Here is an 18,849-nt window from a genome sequence, read left to right as displayed (position 1 = left end):
GGGTTTCTTTTGCAACTGTGTGTTTCATTTAATGCATTTAAAAACATTATTCTGAAGAAGGGTTCATAGGCTTTATTTAGGGTCCACAGCACAAAAAAATTAAAAACCTCAGCTAGATCTTACCTCTCTGGCATCTACTCCTAACATGGCCCTTATTCTCTATCTCTATGCTTGACCACTCTAGCCCTCCTTCACTCCGTCAACAATTCAAGCCTTAGACACTTGTACTGGCTGGTCCCACTAGCCTCCCCCTATATCTTACCAGCTGGCAACTTCTCATCATACAAGTTCCACCTTAGAAGCAATTCGAGAGGTTATCCTTGACCAAAAGACCTAGTGTTTCCCCTGGCCCCAGCCAAGTCACTCTATCCTATCAATATATTATGCTTTCTTTATTGTATTGTTACTATTTAAATTCTTGCTCATTGATTTATTGTCTATCTCCCTCTAATCTTCCACTATTACTGACCCTCCATAAGAACAGGGATCTTATCTGCCATATCTACTATTGTACCTCCTAGGATAAGGCCTGGCACAAATTAATCATCTGTTGAATGACTTACTGAAGGAAGGAAGCAAGGGCCTGATAAGGCAATCAATCACTGGTTGGTTATTGATTTATTTATTTAGACTGAGTGAGCAAGGGAGGGGCAGAAAGAGGGAGAGAGAGAATCCCAAGCAGGCTCTGCACTGACAGCACAGAACCCCACAAGGGGCTCAAACTCATAAACCACAAGATTACGACCTGAGCCGAAAACAAGAGTCAGACGCTTAACCAACTGAGACACCTAGGTGCCCCTGGTCATTAGTTTTGATACACACAACACTCATCTAGCAAGGATACCAGAGATGACACAAAGAAATAACTGTTAGCTTCGTAAGTACATCAAAATGTGAAATATTTAAGAAATTACATCATTAAATTAAATTTCTGTAGGAACACTAGATTTGCTGCCAGCCACCAAAAGATCTTAATTTCTTGGAGTTGCTGACACCATACACAAATATAAACTCAAAATGGATTAAAGACCTAACTGTGAGACATGAAATAAGAAAATTCCTAGAAGAAAACGTAGGCAGTAATTTGTGACACTGGCCGTAGCAACTTTTTCCTAGATATGTCTCCTAAGACAAGGAAAACAAAAGCAAAAATCAACTATTAGGACTACACCAAAATAAAAAGCTTTTGCAGTGAAGAAAACCATCAACAAAACAAAATGGCAACCTACCGAATGAGACAAAATATTTGCAAATGATATATTCGTTAAGGGAATAATATCCAAAATATATAAAGAACTTACACAACTCAAGACCAAATAAACAATCAGATTAAACTGGTCAGAGGATCTGAATAGACATTTTTCCAAAGGAGACAGATGGTCAAGAGACACATGAAATGATACTCAACATTATTAATCATCAGGGAAATACAAATCAAAACCACAATGAGAAATCACCTTACACCTGCTGAATAGCTAGAATAAAAAAGATAAAAAATAAATGTTGGCAAGGATATGGAGAAAAAGGAATCTTCATGCATTATCGGTGGGAATGCAAACTGGTGCAGCCACTGTGGAAAACAGTATGGAGGTTCCTTAAAAAATTAAAAACAAATATTGTATGGTTCAGTAATTCCACTACTGGTCATTTTTTACCCAAAGAAAACGAAAACACTAATTTGAAAAGATATACCCATCCCTATGTTTACTGCAACATTATTTTAAGTTTTATTTATTTATTTTTGAGAGAGAGAGAGAGAGAGAGAGAGAGAGAACGCGCGCGAGCAAGCACACAGCAGGGGAGGGGCAGAGAAAAAGAGAGAGAAAAGGAGATACAGGAGACCCTGAAGCAGGGTCCTGGCTCCCAGCTGTCAGCACCGAGCCCGATGCAGGGCCTGAACGCACAAATCTGAGATCATGACGTGAGCTGAAGGCCACTCAACCGACTTGAGCAACCCAGGCACCCGTACAGCATTATTTACAATAGCCAAGATATGGAAGCAATGTTAAGTATCCACTGATAGATGAATGAATGAAGATGTGGTATGATGTACACACACACACAAATACACACACACACACACACAAACACTGGAGTATCAGTCATAAAAAAAAAAAAAGGGATGAGATCTTGCCATTTGTGACAACATGGATGGATCTAGAGGGTATCATGTTAAGTGAAATAAGTCAGACTGAGAAAGACAAGTATTTTATGATTTCACTTATATTTGGGATCTAAAAAACAAAACAAACAAATAAGCAAAAAGGAGAAACAGACACATAAATACAGAAAACTGATAGCTTCCAGAAGGGTAAGGGGTAGAGAAATGGGTAAAATGGGTGAAGGGGATTAGGAGATACAGGCTTCCAGTTATGGAATGTATAAGTCACAGGGATGAAATGTACAGCATACGGAATATAGTCGATGGTATTATAATAGTATTTACAATGACAGGCGGCAGCTACACTTTTGAGTATAGCATAACATACAGAGTTGTTGAATTACTATGCTGTATACCTGAAACTCATGTAACATTGTGTCAACTGTACTCAAAAAAATTTTAAGTGAAATAAAGAAAGACTAATCTCAAGTTAAATGAGCAAATAACACTAAAAATCAAAACAAACTACAGGACAGTTCTGGACAGCACATAGGAGGTACCTCCTTACACATGCCCTTGTGACACTATCCTCAGATCCATGCCTGGCCCTAGTCACAGGTCAGCTAAATCAGACTGTTCAAATAGTCCATGACTGAGAAACTCAACCTAAAATCTATATTAATTATGAAGTTAGCCTATTCTATTAAATATTTTGGTAAATGGTAATAAAAAGACCTGAGTTTTAATTAACAAAGATTTAAACAATTTATTCTATGCCTACATTTCCTTGACTAATTGTACACAAATTCTTTGTATTATCAATTCTAAACTAGAAGTTTTATTAAGCATAATTAAACTTTATCTGATCCCTTTAATAGATTTATGAAATAGATTTAAAAGTCCAGGTAAGTGGAATAAATACTAGTAAGATACTGCTAATGAAAGTTTAAGTATTCACACAAATATAAGGCTGGAGCCAATAAATTACCAAATTAAACAAAAAAGCCAAGCGCAGGTGAATCATGGTAAAATGTCTAAGTAATCAGATAGCTCTGAATGACGACCTCTGGCACATGGCCATTCCCGCTCTTCTTTCACTGCCATCAGCCTGGTCAGCACTCTACAGTACGGGCCTCTCATCCTTCCTCATGCCCCACCCCCTTCCTTCACTCATCTTCTCTTGTCAGCTTCTCCAGCCACGTCATCCCTTTTGTTTAAGCACAGCCACCTGTCTCAGTCCCCCCACATGCAAGTAATACCTTCTCTGACACCATCCTCATTCTCCTTTATGACTACTGTCATTTTGACAAAATAGTACTTTTCTATATTGACTTTTTCTTCTGATTTCATGGATTATTTATGAGTATCATTTTATACTTGTGCTAGTCCCTGTGAGATCAAAAGAAACCTATTGGTCTCTGCCCCCAGTTCCTGGCACAGAGCTCCTATAAACCTTGTAATTTCCTAAGTGTTTTTTTTTTTTTTTTTCTAAGTGTTTTTTTTTAATATTTGTTTATTTTTGAGAGAGAAGGAGAGCAGGTGATCACGGGGCAGAGAGGAGGGAGACAGAGAATCTCATTTGGGGCTCGAACTCACAAACCATGAGATCATCATATGGGGCAAAATCAAGAGTCAGACACTTAACCAATGGAATCACCCAGGAGCCCCCATAATTTCCTAAGTGTTAAGAGCACTAGGAGCATCTCTTGTTCTAAAAGGGTGACTCTAGGGGCACCTATCAGGGTCATGAGTTTGAGCCTCACATTGGGGTAAAGTTTACTTAAAAATAAATAAATAAAAATAAAGGTGGGCTCCTGGATGAGGGCTGGTTACCAGACAGACCAAACCATGACTAGAAGCTCTAGATGTTCATCTGTATCCTCTAATGAAACTGGTAAATATGGTTCCCTGATTTCTGTGAGCTGCTCTAGCAAATCAGGAGCCCCTGGGTGGCTCGGTCGGTTAAGTGTCTGACTTTGGCCCAGGTCATGATCTCACAGTTCATGAGTTCAAGCCCTACACCAGGCTCCCTTCTGTCAGGGGGAGCCTACTTTGGGTCCTCTGTCTCCCTCTCTCTGCCCCTTGCACTCTCGTACTCACTCTCTCAAAAATAAATGAACATTAAAAAAAAAAAAATCCAAGGAGGTTATCACAGGAATCTTCAATCTATAGTCAGTTGGTCTGGTGTCTTGTGGGACTATACCCTTAACCTTGGAATCTGGTGTTATTTCCAGGGAGACAATATCAGAGCTGAGTTACACTGTAGGACACCCAGCTGGTGTCACAAAAAATTGTTTGGTGTGGAGGGAAAAGTTCCAAACATCTGGTGACTAGAAGTGCAGTGTTCTGTATGAGAGCAAAGGAGAGATATAGGAAAACGACTCACAGGAGAAAAACTGAGTTTTCCTTTACAGTCCCAACTTCATAAGATTATTTTTCCTTTCTCTGACCCATCACTTATTATAGCAATTTTCTCATTTAATCTTTTGGTATCTATTCTTGGGCTAAGAGTCATATTACCCTTGTATTTCTGTCCCTCCATCAAATTACTTCCACCCAGATCCCACTAAACATTTGCAACAAAATATACTAACCACTAAAATACACTAACTAATCACCATAACAGAAAGCAAACAGTGTTGGTGAGGATGCAAAGAAGTTTTCTTCTAAATCCTGTGACTGGAACTATAAATGAGTACTACCTTCTTGGAAAAGTAATCTGTCAGTATAGAATTACTTGCTGTTAAAAGGCAGACCAGAGGACTTCTTCCTATAGGTTACAGGAAGCAATTAACGTGTTCTGAAGGGGAAGAAATGACATGATCAAATAAGATGAGCTAGAAAAGATAACTATGGTTTCATTGAGGAGGATGCACAGAGCAGGGGAGGAAAAATAGCAAATGTGAAAATTTTAAGAAGTATATTAAACAGAAACAGATGATTAATTGGATACAGGAAGAGGGAAAAGTTATGCACCTCAGCAAGAGTGCTGTTACAATAAAATTTATCAATAAAATCATCTGGATACTTATAGGAGCTGCTTTAAGCACTATCAGAAAATTGCCCTAAATGCACAATATTATTTAGATTTTGCCTCAACTTTTTAATTTTAAAAGATACAAGGGGGCACATGGGTGGCTCAGTTGGTTAACTGTCTGACGTTGGCTCAGGTCATGATCTCATGGTTTGTGAGTTCAAGCCCCATGTTAGGCTCTATGCTGACAGCTCAGAGCCTGGAGCCTGTTTCAGATTCTTTGTCTCCCTCTCTTCTCTCTCTCTCTGCCCCTCCCCTGACCATGCTCTGTCTCTCCCTCTCCCTTTCTCTCAAAACTTAAACGTTAAAAAAAAAAAAAAAAAAAAAAAAAAAATACAAGGAAGAAGGGAAGCCAAGTATATTTTTCTTTTTTTTTTTTTTCGTTTTTTTTTTTATTTATTTTTGGGACAGAGAGAGACAGAGCATGAACGGGGGAGGGGCAGAGAGAGAGGGAGACACAGAATCGGAAACAGGCTCCAGGCTCTGAGCCATCAGCCCAGAGCCCGACGCAGGGCTCGAACTCACAGACCGCGAGATCGTGACCTGGCTGAAGTTGGACGCTTAACCAACTGCGCCACCCAGGCGCCCCCCAAGTATATTTTTCAAATAACTATTTCTTACAGGAGAAAGATGATTTAGAGTAGAGCTTCTATCACTCAACCCAAGTCAGCTTTGTAGACTGTTGCTGCCCTCTGCTGTCTCAGAATTTACTTTTATTTTTTTTTTTTAGGAATAACATTAATATAACTTAAAAAAATTTTTTTTGAACGTTTTTTTATTTATTTTTGGGACAGAGAGAGACAGAGCATGAACGGGGGAGGGGCAGAGAGAGAGGGAGACACAGAAACGGAAACAGGCTCCAGGCTCTGAGCCATCAGCCCAGAGCCCGACGCGGGGCTTGAACTCACGGACCGCGAGATCGTGACCTGGCCGAAGTCAGACGCTTAACCGACTGCGCCACCCAGGCGCCCCAATATAACTTTAAACCTAGACTTAATCAAAAACAAAAACATCACAAGGTGATAGGAGAACATACTCAATTTCTAGCAATATACTCACATACTTAAAAAAATTTTTTAAGTCATGATTCTGCTTTTAAAAATAGTGAATTTGGTTCATTTTCCTCATAAGTTGGCCTCAGTTTTGGCTCTCTCCATGAAATCAGTAAACTAGGAGCTATGTTCAACTCATCAAAATGTCATTCTGTTATTTTGTTTTGTAAGATTTTATTTTTAAGCAATCTCTATATCCAACAATGGGCTCAAACCATAACCCCAAGATCAATAGTTGCATGCTCCACCGACTGACCCAACCAGGCACCTCCATTCTGTTGGGGGTTTTTTTAGAGAAAACTCAGATTAGTTAGGTTCCTAATGACTAGGGCACACCTGGAGTATCCAATATTCCATGTTATAGAAAGAAAAGAACGTGGCCCTTGGTACCACAATATCTGGAACAGTCTTCCTCCCCTAATATTCTCTAGGCTAGGTGACTTAAATACTTTAAAGCAGACATCAGTTGCCAAAGTGGATAACGTGAAGCATTTGATTTAGATAATGTTACGATCTCTCAAAGGTCTATATAACTTAAGTGTAGCCCCCAAAAAGTTGGAAATTACTGACCTGTTGCAAAACTCTCCTTGAGTACATGAAGCCCCATATATGCAGGAGGAAGAGAGCCAAGCTACTCTCAAGACCAATTCCTAACTTCTGTGCTTATCCCAGGCAATGGAAAAGATTCACCAAAGAATGGGCACAAGAGTATTTCTTACCCTTTCTCTTGGAGGGGGAGGAGTAGTTTATATATGCTTTTGAATAGCTGATGAAAATTACAGATCTTTTCCCAGAAAAGACACATACACAAAATCTTGTATGAAATGTCAAGACACTTCTAAGAATTCATTCAAAACTCCCAGCTTTAAAGTTCCTGGTATTGAACGAAAAAAGTGCCAAACACCGAACTGGGGTGGGAGGAGTCTTAAGGGAAAGGCAAAACATAGAAGGACCCAGCAATTCTACTGCTGCGTATATATCCAAAAGTAACAAAATCATTATCTGAAAGAGATATCTGCACTTCCTTGTTCACTGCAGTAGACTTACAACTAACAAGATACAGAAATAATCTAAGGGTCTACTGATGGATAAACGGATATAGAATGGGGCACCTGTGTGGCTCAGTCGGTTAAGCATCTGACCAGCTCAGGTCATGATCTCACCGTGTGTGAGTTCTAGCCCCGGGTCAGGCTCTGTGCTGACGGCTCAGAGCCTTAGAGTCTGCTTCAAATTCTGTGTCTCCCTCTCTCTCTGCCCCTCCCCCACTCAAGTTCTGTCTCTCAAAAATGGATTAACGTTAAAAATAATTTTTTTTTTATTTTTTTTTTCAACGTTTATTTATTTTTGGGACAGAGAGAGACAGAGCATGAACGGGGGAGGGGCAGAGAGAGAGGGAGACACAGAATCGGAAACAGGCTCCAGGCTCTGAGCCATCAGCCCAGAGCCCGACGCGGGGCTCGAACTCACGGACCGCGAGATCGTGACCTGGCTGAAGTCGGACGCTTAACCGACTGCGCCACCCAGGCGCCCCAAAAATAATTTTTTTAATGGATAAAGAAAATGTGGTGTATATATACAATGGAATATTACTCAGCCATTAAAAAAAAGGAAATACTGGGGGGCCTGGGTGGCTCAGTTGGTTAAGCGACCGACTCTTGATTTCAGCTCAGGTCATGATCTCACAGTTCATGAGTTCGAGCCCCATACTGGGCTCCATGCTGACAGAGCCTGCTTGGGATTCTCTCTCTCCCCTTCTCTCTCTGCCCTACCCTGCTCACCTGCACTCTCTCAAAGTAAATAAAAATACTTTTAAAATGTTTTAAATTTTTTTAAAAAATAAAAGAAATCCTGCCACTTGTGATAACATGGTGGGCACTTTGCTAAGTGAAGTAAGTCAGACAGAGAAAGTCAAATACTGTATGATCTCACTTATATGTGGAATCTAATTAAAACTGAACTCAGAAACAGAAAATAGTGGGCATCTGACTCTTGGTTGCAGCTTAGGTCATGATCTCTTGTTTGTGAGATCAAGCCCTGTGTTGGGCTCTGCACTAACAACACAGAACCTGCTTGGGATTCTCTTTCTCCCTCTCTCTCTGCCCCTCCCCCCCATTCTCTCTCAAAATAAACTTAGAAAGGAAAAAAAGAGGGGCATCTAAGTGGCTTGGTCAGTTAAGCATCCGACTTCAGCTCAGGTTATGATCTCACGGTTCATGAGTTCAAGCTCTGCATCAGACAGATCCTCTGTCCGCCCCCACTTTCTGCCCCTCCCCCACTCGTGTGTGCTCTCTCTCAAAAATAAACATTTAAAAATGAAAGAAAGAAAGAGGAGTGCCTGGGTGTCTCAATCAGTTAAGCGTCCAACTTCAGCTCAGGTCATGATCTCACAGCTCGTGGGTTTGAGCCCTGTGTCAGGCTCTGTGCTGACAGCTCAGAGCCTGGAGCCTACTTCAGATTCTGTGTCTCCCTCTCTCTCTGCCCCTTCACTGTTCACACTCTTTCTCTCCTTCAAAAATAAATAAATAAATAATAAAAATGAAAGAAAGAAAGAAAGAAAGAAAGAAAGAAAGAAAGAAAGAAAGAAAAAGAGAAAAGAAAAAAAAAAGAAAAGAAAAGAAAAGAAAAGAAAAGAAAAGAAAAGAAAAGAGAAAAGAAAAGAAAAGAATGGTGGTTGCCAGCAGCTGGGGTGGGGAAAAGGGGGAAGGGGGTCTAAAGGTACAAACTTCCAGTTGTAAGATTTAAGTTCTGGAGATGTAAGTACATCATGGTGACTTACAGTTAAAAATACTGTACTGTATATTTGAAAGCTGCTAAGAGATTAGATCTTAAAAGTTCTCATTGCAAGAAAAGAATTGTAACTATGTGAGGTGACAGATATTAACTAAACTTACTGTGGTAACTACTTTCCAATACGTACTTATATCAAATCATGTTGCACACCTAAGCCTATAAAGTGTTATATGTCAATTACACCTCAATAAAACTAGAAGGAAAAATATTGTCAAACTCAGCATTTAAAGCTGGTGTGATAAGGACTGGACTGTGCTGGCTGGATTTAGCAATAGTAAGTAACTTAGCAAATGCCATTTCAGTGCTGTGGTCAGGGCTGAAAGGCAGCTGAGCAAATGGAAGATGGAAATGTAGGCTTTTAGAATCTTGACTAGGAATGGAAAGCAAAAAAGAGGTGTAGGTACAAGAAGAGTACAGGAATAAGGATTTTTTTTATTTTTATTTTTTTTTTACTATGGGAAGGAAAAGATGTAAGGTTCAAAATAGCTATAAGTGGTTAAGAGTGAATTAACTGTTTACAGAGCCTACCCCCATGATAATCTGATTATCATAGCCCTAATACTGGTCAATCCCCTTGTGCTTCCAATGGATCCTATTGGAATGGGGCCAGAGGATATGGAATCAGAAAAGCACAGCACTATAAAAGATATTCTTTTAATGGACGAGGAAACTGAAGCACAGGGAAGGTAAATGGCTGCCTAAGCCACACTAAAGGAATGCAGAAACAGGAAAGATAAAGACCCATTTCCTTTAATTCCACGTTAGTGGAACAAAATTCAAGGGCATTTAAGTCTCATCAGTCTGCGGAGGAGCCTTGGCTTGAGTGGGAATACTTCTTCCACAGTGGTACTTTAAAATAAGCAGCACTTAGGTATCTTCGACACTTTAAGGGAAAAGGTCATCATGAAATTTAAATTAAATCTATGCTTATTTTATAGCTTGTCATCGTAGAGTTGAATTTTTCAAGTCTGTCTGCAGAAAAAGCTTTCTCATAATACTGAATGGTTTAACAGTTCTAAGGGATGGTGATTTTTAACTCTAAAATTTAAAATGCTTTATGTATGAGACATATAACTTCATAATCACTGAACTGTTGTAGAAATTTAGGATTCACTTAAAAGTTAAAAACTACACTTGTAAGAGCAAACTGATTTTATCCATACTATATCAGTATGTAAAACTTTGCTCACTTCATTCTGGTAACTTCACTGTGACATCAACTGTTAGAGATCATCAAAACTTTTTGTCTTAACTTGATTTTATAGGTATGCTGGAAAGGTTCACTCCAGCAAGCCTGGAATTAGCCTGAACGGTTTTCTTAAAGTTCCTTTATGGCAATGTTCCCTGGTCAAGGCATCAAACATATCCTGTTGTTCTGTAATCATAGATCTGAGGAAATTCAAGACTGTTTGTTCAGCTTGTCAGCACTGTTTTTGATTGACGATTTGTAAGAGTCTCAATGAGGCCTCCTTGCACTGGAAGGTTCTGCTATACAGGCTAGTTATAGAACAGGAAAATGCCCACAAGATCAGGAAAATATATGAAAAGTCCAGCAAGAGGCAACCTGGCTCTTGGTTTCAGCTCAGGTCATGATCTCAGTTTCATGAGTTTGAGCCCCACATATGGCTCTGCACTGACAGTGCGGAGTCTGCTTGAGATTCTCCCTCTCTCTCCGCCCCTCCCCCATTTGTACTCTCTCTCTCTCTCTCTCTCTCTCTCTCTCAGAATAAATAAACTTAAAAAAAAAAAAAAGTCTAGGGGCACCTGGGTGGCGCAGTCGGTTAAGCGTCCGACTTCAGCCAGGTCACGATCTCGAAGTCCGTGAGTTCGAGCCCCGCGTCAGGCTCTGGGCTGATGGCTCAGAGCCTGGAGCCTGTTTCCGATTCTGTGTCTCCCTCTCTCTGCCCCTCCCCCGTTCATGCTCTATCTCTCTCTGTCCCAAAAATAAATAAACGTTGAAAAAAAAAAAAAAAAAAGTCTAGCAAGACTCCATTTTAAGCTCCCTAGCTCCAAGGTGTTCTGCACACATTGGTGGTTCCTAATGTGAGAGAAAAGTGCACCTCACCAAGGACCTTTGAAAAGGAAGGACAATAGGAGCCTACAACTGACCTCCCTGGACCCCTGCTGTGAAACTTTGGCTGTAATACATTATCCTTACGTTAGTGCTGCTGCTAGACTGCACCCCTTTCCTTCAATAAACTGTAGATTTGAAAGCAATGTCATTTTGGGCCCTTGAGTCTTCTACTATGGCAACTGAGCCCTGCTAGTCCAATAAACCCACTTACTCTGACATTCACTTGAAAAAAGCAAAAATTATAAGTTGTCTCATGATTCCGGACTTCTACAACATAGCTACAGGTCAATACAAACCTGTTATTAGAAAAACTTGAAGTGAGTTACCAGACCCAACTTTGTAAGGACAGTACATTTGCTAAGTATATTGAGAGTGAAGGAAAATAATAACAAAATCATTGTTACCTTCATATTTTTCCAGAGCCCGAATAACATTAGGAAGTTGATTTATACCCTGATAGAGTCGGTAACAATCTTGTAAGTTTGCTGCCTGTCTTTGAAATTTCTTGGCAAGTCGGTTAAGATCTGGAAATCGACGAAGTAAATCCTCTTGTAAACTCTGCCTCAATTCTGCATCTTCTACAAAAGCTTCCACTAAATTTAGTCTGAAATAAATTACATTAGAATTAATGTTAAATATTTTGGCTTAAAATTAAAATCTGTCTACTACGTACATAAGAATCAACTAAATTAACTCAAAAATTCCACACAGGAAGCTTGAATCTATTCTGAAATGTAAACTTCCTAGGATGGAAAGCTCCATAATAGAAAATGTAAGCAGTTTCTGATTAGTTAATAACCAAATTAATGTTTAGTTAAGTAGTAGTATCAGAAGATATAACACATACCCATTTCATTTGCCTTTCATCGAATTGCCATTTTTTAAGCAGAAGAATTTCATTATTGGGATATCGTTGTTACTGACACATCAGTGAACATGTAAACAATAATCTTCAATAAAACAGAATTACAATTCAAGAATGTTGCCAAATCCAATACTTATTCTATCAGAAGGTCTTATAAATTTTCAGAATGCATTCTAAAATTACCTTTTGACAGTACAAAGCCCCAAATTTCTAATTAAAAAGCAAATAAGTTTATTGCTTCCCCAAGTCAATAAATAAAATCTTGGTGTGTTCTAAGAACTATAAAACATGCAGCTCATATTACTTTTGCAATTTATTGTAATCCGTGGCTTTCCATTTTCTTCCCTGTAACTCACAGCAAGAAATGTTTTTACATCATGATCCAGCATATGCATGCATAGATATCGTAGGAGGCATAACACGCCACCTCAAAACATGCTACTTTAGTGTCCTTAAGGACTATTTTGAGCTGACGACAATTAAGAAGCAGAAAGAAAAGCTCTCTGCCTTCTCCCCATTTGCCTAAAAGCAGGACATAATTTACAGATGTCCTCTCTTCTCTCTTTACCAGAAAGGACAAAAGTTAACCACAACTTTAGATCCTTATCAGCCTGGAAACGGTACCTAGGAATCCACACACCAAATTTTACTTACTAGCCTTTATCTATCATTAGTTTCCCATCACTTCGCCTTAGGAACTACTCAAAATTCTTCTCCTCTGTCTAGTCTCTTTGAAAATTTATTGTTCCTTTTTGCTAAGATGCTATATATGCCCAAGTTCTAATCAACCCCGAGTCACTCATCTGAGTGCTCCTGCGTATAAGCATAAATTTCAGTGTGTTTTTCTCTTGTTAATCTGTCTTTTGTCAGTCTAATTTATAGGGTCTCTGCCAGAGAACCTAGAGGGTAGTAGGAAAAAAGAAATTTTCCTTACCTACAATATATAATTAAAATAGGTCTGGGATGCCTGGGTGGCTGTCAGTTAAGTGTCTGACTTTGGCTTAGGTCATGATCTCATGGTTTGAGAGTTGGAGACCCACACTGGGCTCCGTGCTGACAGCTCAGAGCATGGACCCTGCTTCAGATTCTTTGTCTCCCTGTCTCTGCTCCTCTGCTCGTGCGCTGTCTCTTCCCTCTCTTTCTCAAAAATAAATAAACATTAAAATAAACAAATAAATAAACAGGCATGCCTGGGTGGCTCAGTTGGTTAAGTGTCCAACTCTTGGTTGGCTCTTGGCTCAGGTCATGATCTCACAGTTTCATAAGTTAGAGCTCCACATCAGGCTCTGTACTGATGGCAGGGAGCCTGATTGGGATTCTCTCTCTCTGCCCCCTCCCGCTCACACTGTCTCTGTCTCTCTCAAAAATAAATAAACTATTAAAAATAAATACATAAAACAGGTTTCACAAATAATACTTACTCCTACTATATGTAATGGACTCATTTTTCTCTTATACTTAATTTGTCAAAAATACTAGTTTTCACCCAATGCACTAATTTCATAACCCACCACTGGGTCACAACGTGCAGTTTGAAAAACTATGTTGTAGAGGTTATTGCAACAACACATATTTCAGTATAGCCAAAAGGTAAATTTGAGTAATCAAAGGTAGAGAAGGGGCACCTGCCTGGCTCAGTCGGTAGAACATGCAACTCTTGATATCAGGGTGGTGAATTCAAGCCCCACATTCGATGTGGAGCCTACAAAAAAAGGTAAGGAAAATAGCCATGGGCATAACAGATGGTCCTAGGTGCAGAAGGCTATCAATGAGCAACCATTTTCCTTATATTTGTAAACTATATGAGCAGTAAATTAACCCTCAAATTACATAAGGACAGAGAAAGGAAACAAATTAGCTTTCTAAATTTCTTAAGTATTTATTTAACTCTCCATCAGCATTTATAATTCCTCTATCACCAAAATGCTCATCCAGCATATTATATGAGGGGAAAATTATGCTGCCCCCACAGTAATCACATGATGACCACATATATTTAAAGCAAGATTTCTGAACCTCAACAATACTGACATTTAAGCTAGACAATTCCTTGTTGTGAGAGGGTTCTTCTGAGCTCTTTAACAGCATCTCTGAGTTCTACACACTACACTCTCCAGTGACAACCCAAAATGTCTCCAGGCACTGCCACATGTTCCCTTGTGGGGAAAGTGCCCCAGGTTGAGAACCACTGGTTTAAACTTGAATAAAAGTTCACTTTTTAAAAGATGAAAATTAACAGAAAAATAACTGAAACTCTATAGAATGCCAAGATAATATCTAGGCAGCTGGCAGCAGATATACGTGCTATGGCAAATTGGCAAATGTCAAATTAGTGGGGGGAAAAATCTGCTACCAAGCCGGTATTATACTGTGTACTAGTCACTGGGGCTGTAAGTACTTACTACTCCAGAAAAGATTTCTATGGTTGTACTCTAAATTTAAAAGACAAACCAGAATTTGAACACAGTCAAGTCCCATAATCCAATGAAACAAACATGGGCCTTCCTACCTAAGCCTCTGGCTCTAACTGAGCATCTCCAAGGCTGGTCTAAGATCACCAGCATGGAAGTTACTTAGAGGTGGATAGTACAATATTCCTGGGGGTGGGACTCAGCTGTGAAATTTCTACGAGCTTCTTATGCACCAACAGTTTGATAAAGCCTCAGTTTTAACAATCACAAGAAATCTCTGAGTTCTCATGATAAAGCAGGGAAAGCAGTGTTAAGAGGGTGAGGAAAGGATAAAAGAAACCTGATGCTTGGCTGACCCACCCTTCATCTTTCTTTTTCTTTTGTTTTCCCAAGACTCTCGTATCCTTAGGCTACTCTCAGGTAAATGTTAAGAATCCACAGAGAAGATATTTCTGATTAAGAATCTTCCCATGCTGGGGCACCTAGGTGGTTCAGTCGGTTAAGCGACAGACTTCGGCTCAGGTCATGATCTCACGGTTCATGAGTTCGAGCCCTGCATCAGGACTCTGTGCTGGCAATTTAGAGCCTGGAGCCTGCTTCAGATTCTGTGTCTCCCCCTCTCTCTCTGCCCCTCTCCTGCTCACTCTCTCTCTCAAAAATCAACATAAAAAAAAAAAAAAAAGAGTTTTCCCATGCTTCTTCCTTATTCCAACTATTTTATCACTGTTTCCTCTCAAACTCACCAGGGAATGGGTCTTAACGTCATCAACACCACCTTTTGGCCCATACCACCATCTTCCAGTAATCTGCCAAAATGACCAACACAAAGGGCAAGAGGGGCACCTGCTATGTTCTGTAGGCCTTTTAGAAAACAGAGATGGTCCTTTAGCCACATACATGCACATGTACAAGAGATGATAATGACACTGCAGACATCAAGGGAATGGCACTGTTCAAAAAGGAACGCCCCACAAATGTTACCATGGCAAAACTGGAAGAGTCTCCAGTGTCATCCAGCATGCTGTTAACAATGTTGTAAACAAACAGGGGCAAGATTCTTGCCAAGACAACTAGTGTACATATTGAGCATATTAAGCATTCAGCTTCCTGAAGCCTGTGAAATAAAATGATCAGAGGAAAAAAGGAAGCCAAGAGAAAGATACATGGGTCCAAATGAAGCACCAACCTGCTGCATACAGAAAAGTTTGTAAGAACTAATGGAAAAGAGCCTGAACTGCTGGAACCCATTCCCTATGAATTCATGGTATGACAGAAGAAAGAAAGACAGACAGACAGACAGACAGACAGAAAGAAAGAAAGAAAGAAAGAAAGAAAAAGAAGGAAAGAAAGGAAAGAAAGGAAAGAAAAAGAAAAGAAAGAAAGAAAGGGAAAGAAAGACAGACCAACCTCTAGACTGTAAAAATGTTTCTCTTCATTGAGTATAAGTGTGGTATCCCCTCCTCCAAAGAAATATTTAAAGCAACCTTTGTGTCCTTAAAAAATAAATAACAGTTTAAGAACATTAAATTTCAGGGGCGCCTGGGTGGCGCAGTCGGTTAAGCGTCCGACTTCAGCCAGGTCACGATCTCGCGGTCCGTGAGTTCGAGCCCCGCGTCGGGCTCTGGGCTGATGGCTCAGAGCCTGGAGCCTGTTTCAGATTCTGTGTCTCCCTCTCTCTCTGCCCCTCCCCCGTTCATGCTCTGTCTCTCTCTGTCCCAAAAATAAATAAACGTGGGAAAAAAAAAAATTTAAAAAAAAAAAAAAAAAGAACATTAAATTTCAGTAAGAATATTAAGAAGTTGAACAGTACAGGAATGAAACCACTTCTGAAACATATAGTACAAGGCAATATACACCACCCCCTCGGTTTCTGGCCCAGGTATCATTAAAAGCCCAATAAATTACTAGTTTCACAAGTCTGTTCAGTACACCATTTCAGAAATAATTACAGTGTCAGTTTATGTTCTGGCTAATAAAGTTTTTAAAAAGGACTGCTCTGCTAACTGTTTCTATGACAATGCCACTCTTAGAGAATCACAATTTTAGAAGCTCCAAAGTTACTGTTGGCATAACATAGTATACCTGTCAATCCTCAATAAAATTACTCAGCTATACATAATTTGACACATTAATTTGCAAACTGACTGGAATAAAGACAATTTTTTAGGGTAAAATTTGGACACAATAAATCATGAAATTAATCATGAAATGTTTTCGTATGTTAAAATCGACATTCTGTCCTTTCTTTAAAACTAGCATTTCTGATCTTTCGTTGTAAAAATAGTTGACTAGAATTTCACGACAGCATATTTATATGGCTGAGAACAAATTTGGTATGGTTAAATGCAGCGAGAGCCACTCATCTGATGCATATTCTGGTAGGCCTGAGAAGATTAAAAAAGAAAGAGTATGGCAAGATATAAAGAGAGGAAATGCTTTTAAGGAATATTCAATCTAGTGGAGAAGGACATGCTCCATCTTACAGTTAGTGCTGAGTAACAACAACTGAGATACAAAATGCAATGCAATGTGATGCAGATAAGTAAGTAAGGATTCCTATGGGAGCTAGGAAACTTCACTTTGGGGTATTTCATTTGCCTATATTTTGAAAAGTTGGGATTTACAGAGCTAAGACTTGGGGGAGACGACTTGGGATGGGAGGCCACAGCAGAGACTTGAAGGAAGAAAAGTACAGGATGCACTGGAAAACTGAAGCAGAGAAGAAATAGGAAAAAACTATGTCCAGAGGTAAAATGAAAAGGTTGGCTTTGGAAAGGAAAAAGCACTATCTCTTCTTTTAAGAGCCATGGAGTAAAGACTGAAAATACAGATATATTTTGAGATTACAAGGATTAAGGAGGAGATCATCTGTTCAGAGGCAGAAGGCAGCTGAAGGCTTTCAAGGAAAGTAAAAAATTGGGGGTTGGTCACTGTAACTTGTCATGTAGTAAAATAAGAGGAGACATGCTCCAGGCCTGGGCCAGAGGACAATGCAAAATGCTACAGGACCCTGGGCCAGGTGGACCATGGATGGGATAGAAGTGACCTTGGAGCAGCACTTCAAGGAAACAGTGAAGAATCCATCCACTGTTGGGAGTCCTGTGCACAGGTTCACAAGGACTTAATCTGGGCTGCCATGGGACCCTATCAGATGAGCATGCTGGGGTGCTATCTATTTTAGCCCAACAAGTAGCGAGCTAACCTCAGACCCCACTGATACTCCTGTGGTGCGTCTAGAATCAGATAATGGGAACATTATGATCCAAAAACAGGACAGGATCACAGTGGCAGTCACAAAATGGCCTCTTGACATCTCACGTCAGTTTTCCAGCAGACTGTCATAGAGGCTCGATTCTACCTACGTTAATGATCTTGTAGAACTATTCAAGTTCCAGTAGTTAGACCATTTATTTGGTGTGCATTAGGCACTTTTCTATTAATTTTAGAATTTTAAGCTGCTTTTTGACACTCAATGGACTGACTTATCAAGATATTAGTAAGAAAGGATCATGTTTTGAAGCAGAAGGTCCAAGTCACTTTGTACACAGAATTTTGATATGTTTAATAAATCTGGTCAGAGGAAGAAAAAAAGTAAGAATTGAGTAGCAATGAAAGCCAACAACTCTTAATTGAGAAAGACAGCTAAGGAGAGAGGCCAGCATGACAAAGGGCCAATGGAGCACAAGAAATTCTATGGTGCCTTTGAAAGCACTGGAAAGGCAGTGCCTTTGTGGTGCAGGCTGAATTGGAGGCAAATGAACTTCAAAGGGCTGAGCAGATCAGCTCAGAGCAGAATAAAGCCTTGCCACTAAACCTGATTTAGAAGCAAAGAAAATGGTGGGAAAGCAATGGAATGTAAGCCCTCCGGCTCTTCCTTAGAGGTTAGAGCAGTGCTTCACCGTTATAACGAAACTACACTCACTGTATGACCTCCAAACCACTGTTTCCACAAAATATGGACTATTAACTAGTTTGCCCTGGCACAAAAATATAACCTGAAAAGAAGTCTAGGGACCTTAGGAGTACACTGCCTCAAAAAGCATGATATACTATCACCTAAGCATCCCCACGGCTTATCTAAATTTACAGGACCAATACTTTTATTCAGAGACTTAGGTTTCTTTTTTTTTTTTTTTTTTTTTTCAACGTTTATTTATTTTTGGGACAGAGAGAGACAGAGCATGAACGGGGGAGGGGCAGAGAGAGAGGGAGACACAGAATCGGAAACAGGCTCCAGGCTCTGAGCCATCAGCCCAGAGCCTGACGCGGGGCTCGAACTCACGGACCGCGAGATCGTGACCTGGCTGAAGTCGGACGCTTAACCGACTGCGCCACCCAGGCGCCCCGAGACTTAGGTTTCTAATAAGACTGTTACATTAATCATACTAAATTTTATATAAAAAGAAGTAATTCAATTTTAAATTAGAAGGCTGTAAGAATACCGTATTTAATATAAACAAAATTTTTCATCAGCAATTTAATTTTTTTTTAAGTTTATTTGAGAGAGCACAAGCAGGGGAGG

At 39.8% G+C, this 18,849-nt stretch overlaps 1 protein-coding gene and 1 pseudogene across 1 annotated transcript in view; one reads left to right on the top strand and one right to left on the bottom strand.

Moving 5' to 3' along the window:
- MSH2 (mutS homolog 2) overlaps positions 1-18,849 on the bottom strand; it is an 82,696-nt gene that overhangs the window by 37,538 nt on the left and 26,309 nt on the right. The window contains exon 7 of the mRNA XM_030310559.1: positions 11,456-11,655. Within this exon, the coding sequence (XP_030166419.1) occupies positions 11,456-11,655 (200 nt within the window). The remainder of the gene's footprint in view (positions 1-11,455; positions 11,656-18,849) is intronic.
- Positions 17,343-17,671, top strand: LOC118517975 (annotated as a pseudogene).

This window comes from Lynx canadensis, chromosome A3 (genome assembly GCF_007474595.2).
Source record: "Lynx canadensis isolate LIC74 chromosome A3, mLynCan4.pri.v2, whole genome shotgun sequence".
Taxonomy (NCBI): domain Eukaryota; kingdom Metazoa; phylum Chordata; class Mammalia; order Carnivora; family Felidae; genus Lynx; species Lynx canadensis.
Note: the sequence above shows the minus strand (reverse complement) of the source record. Positions and strands in the feature narration are given on the sequence as shown.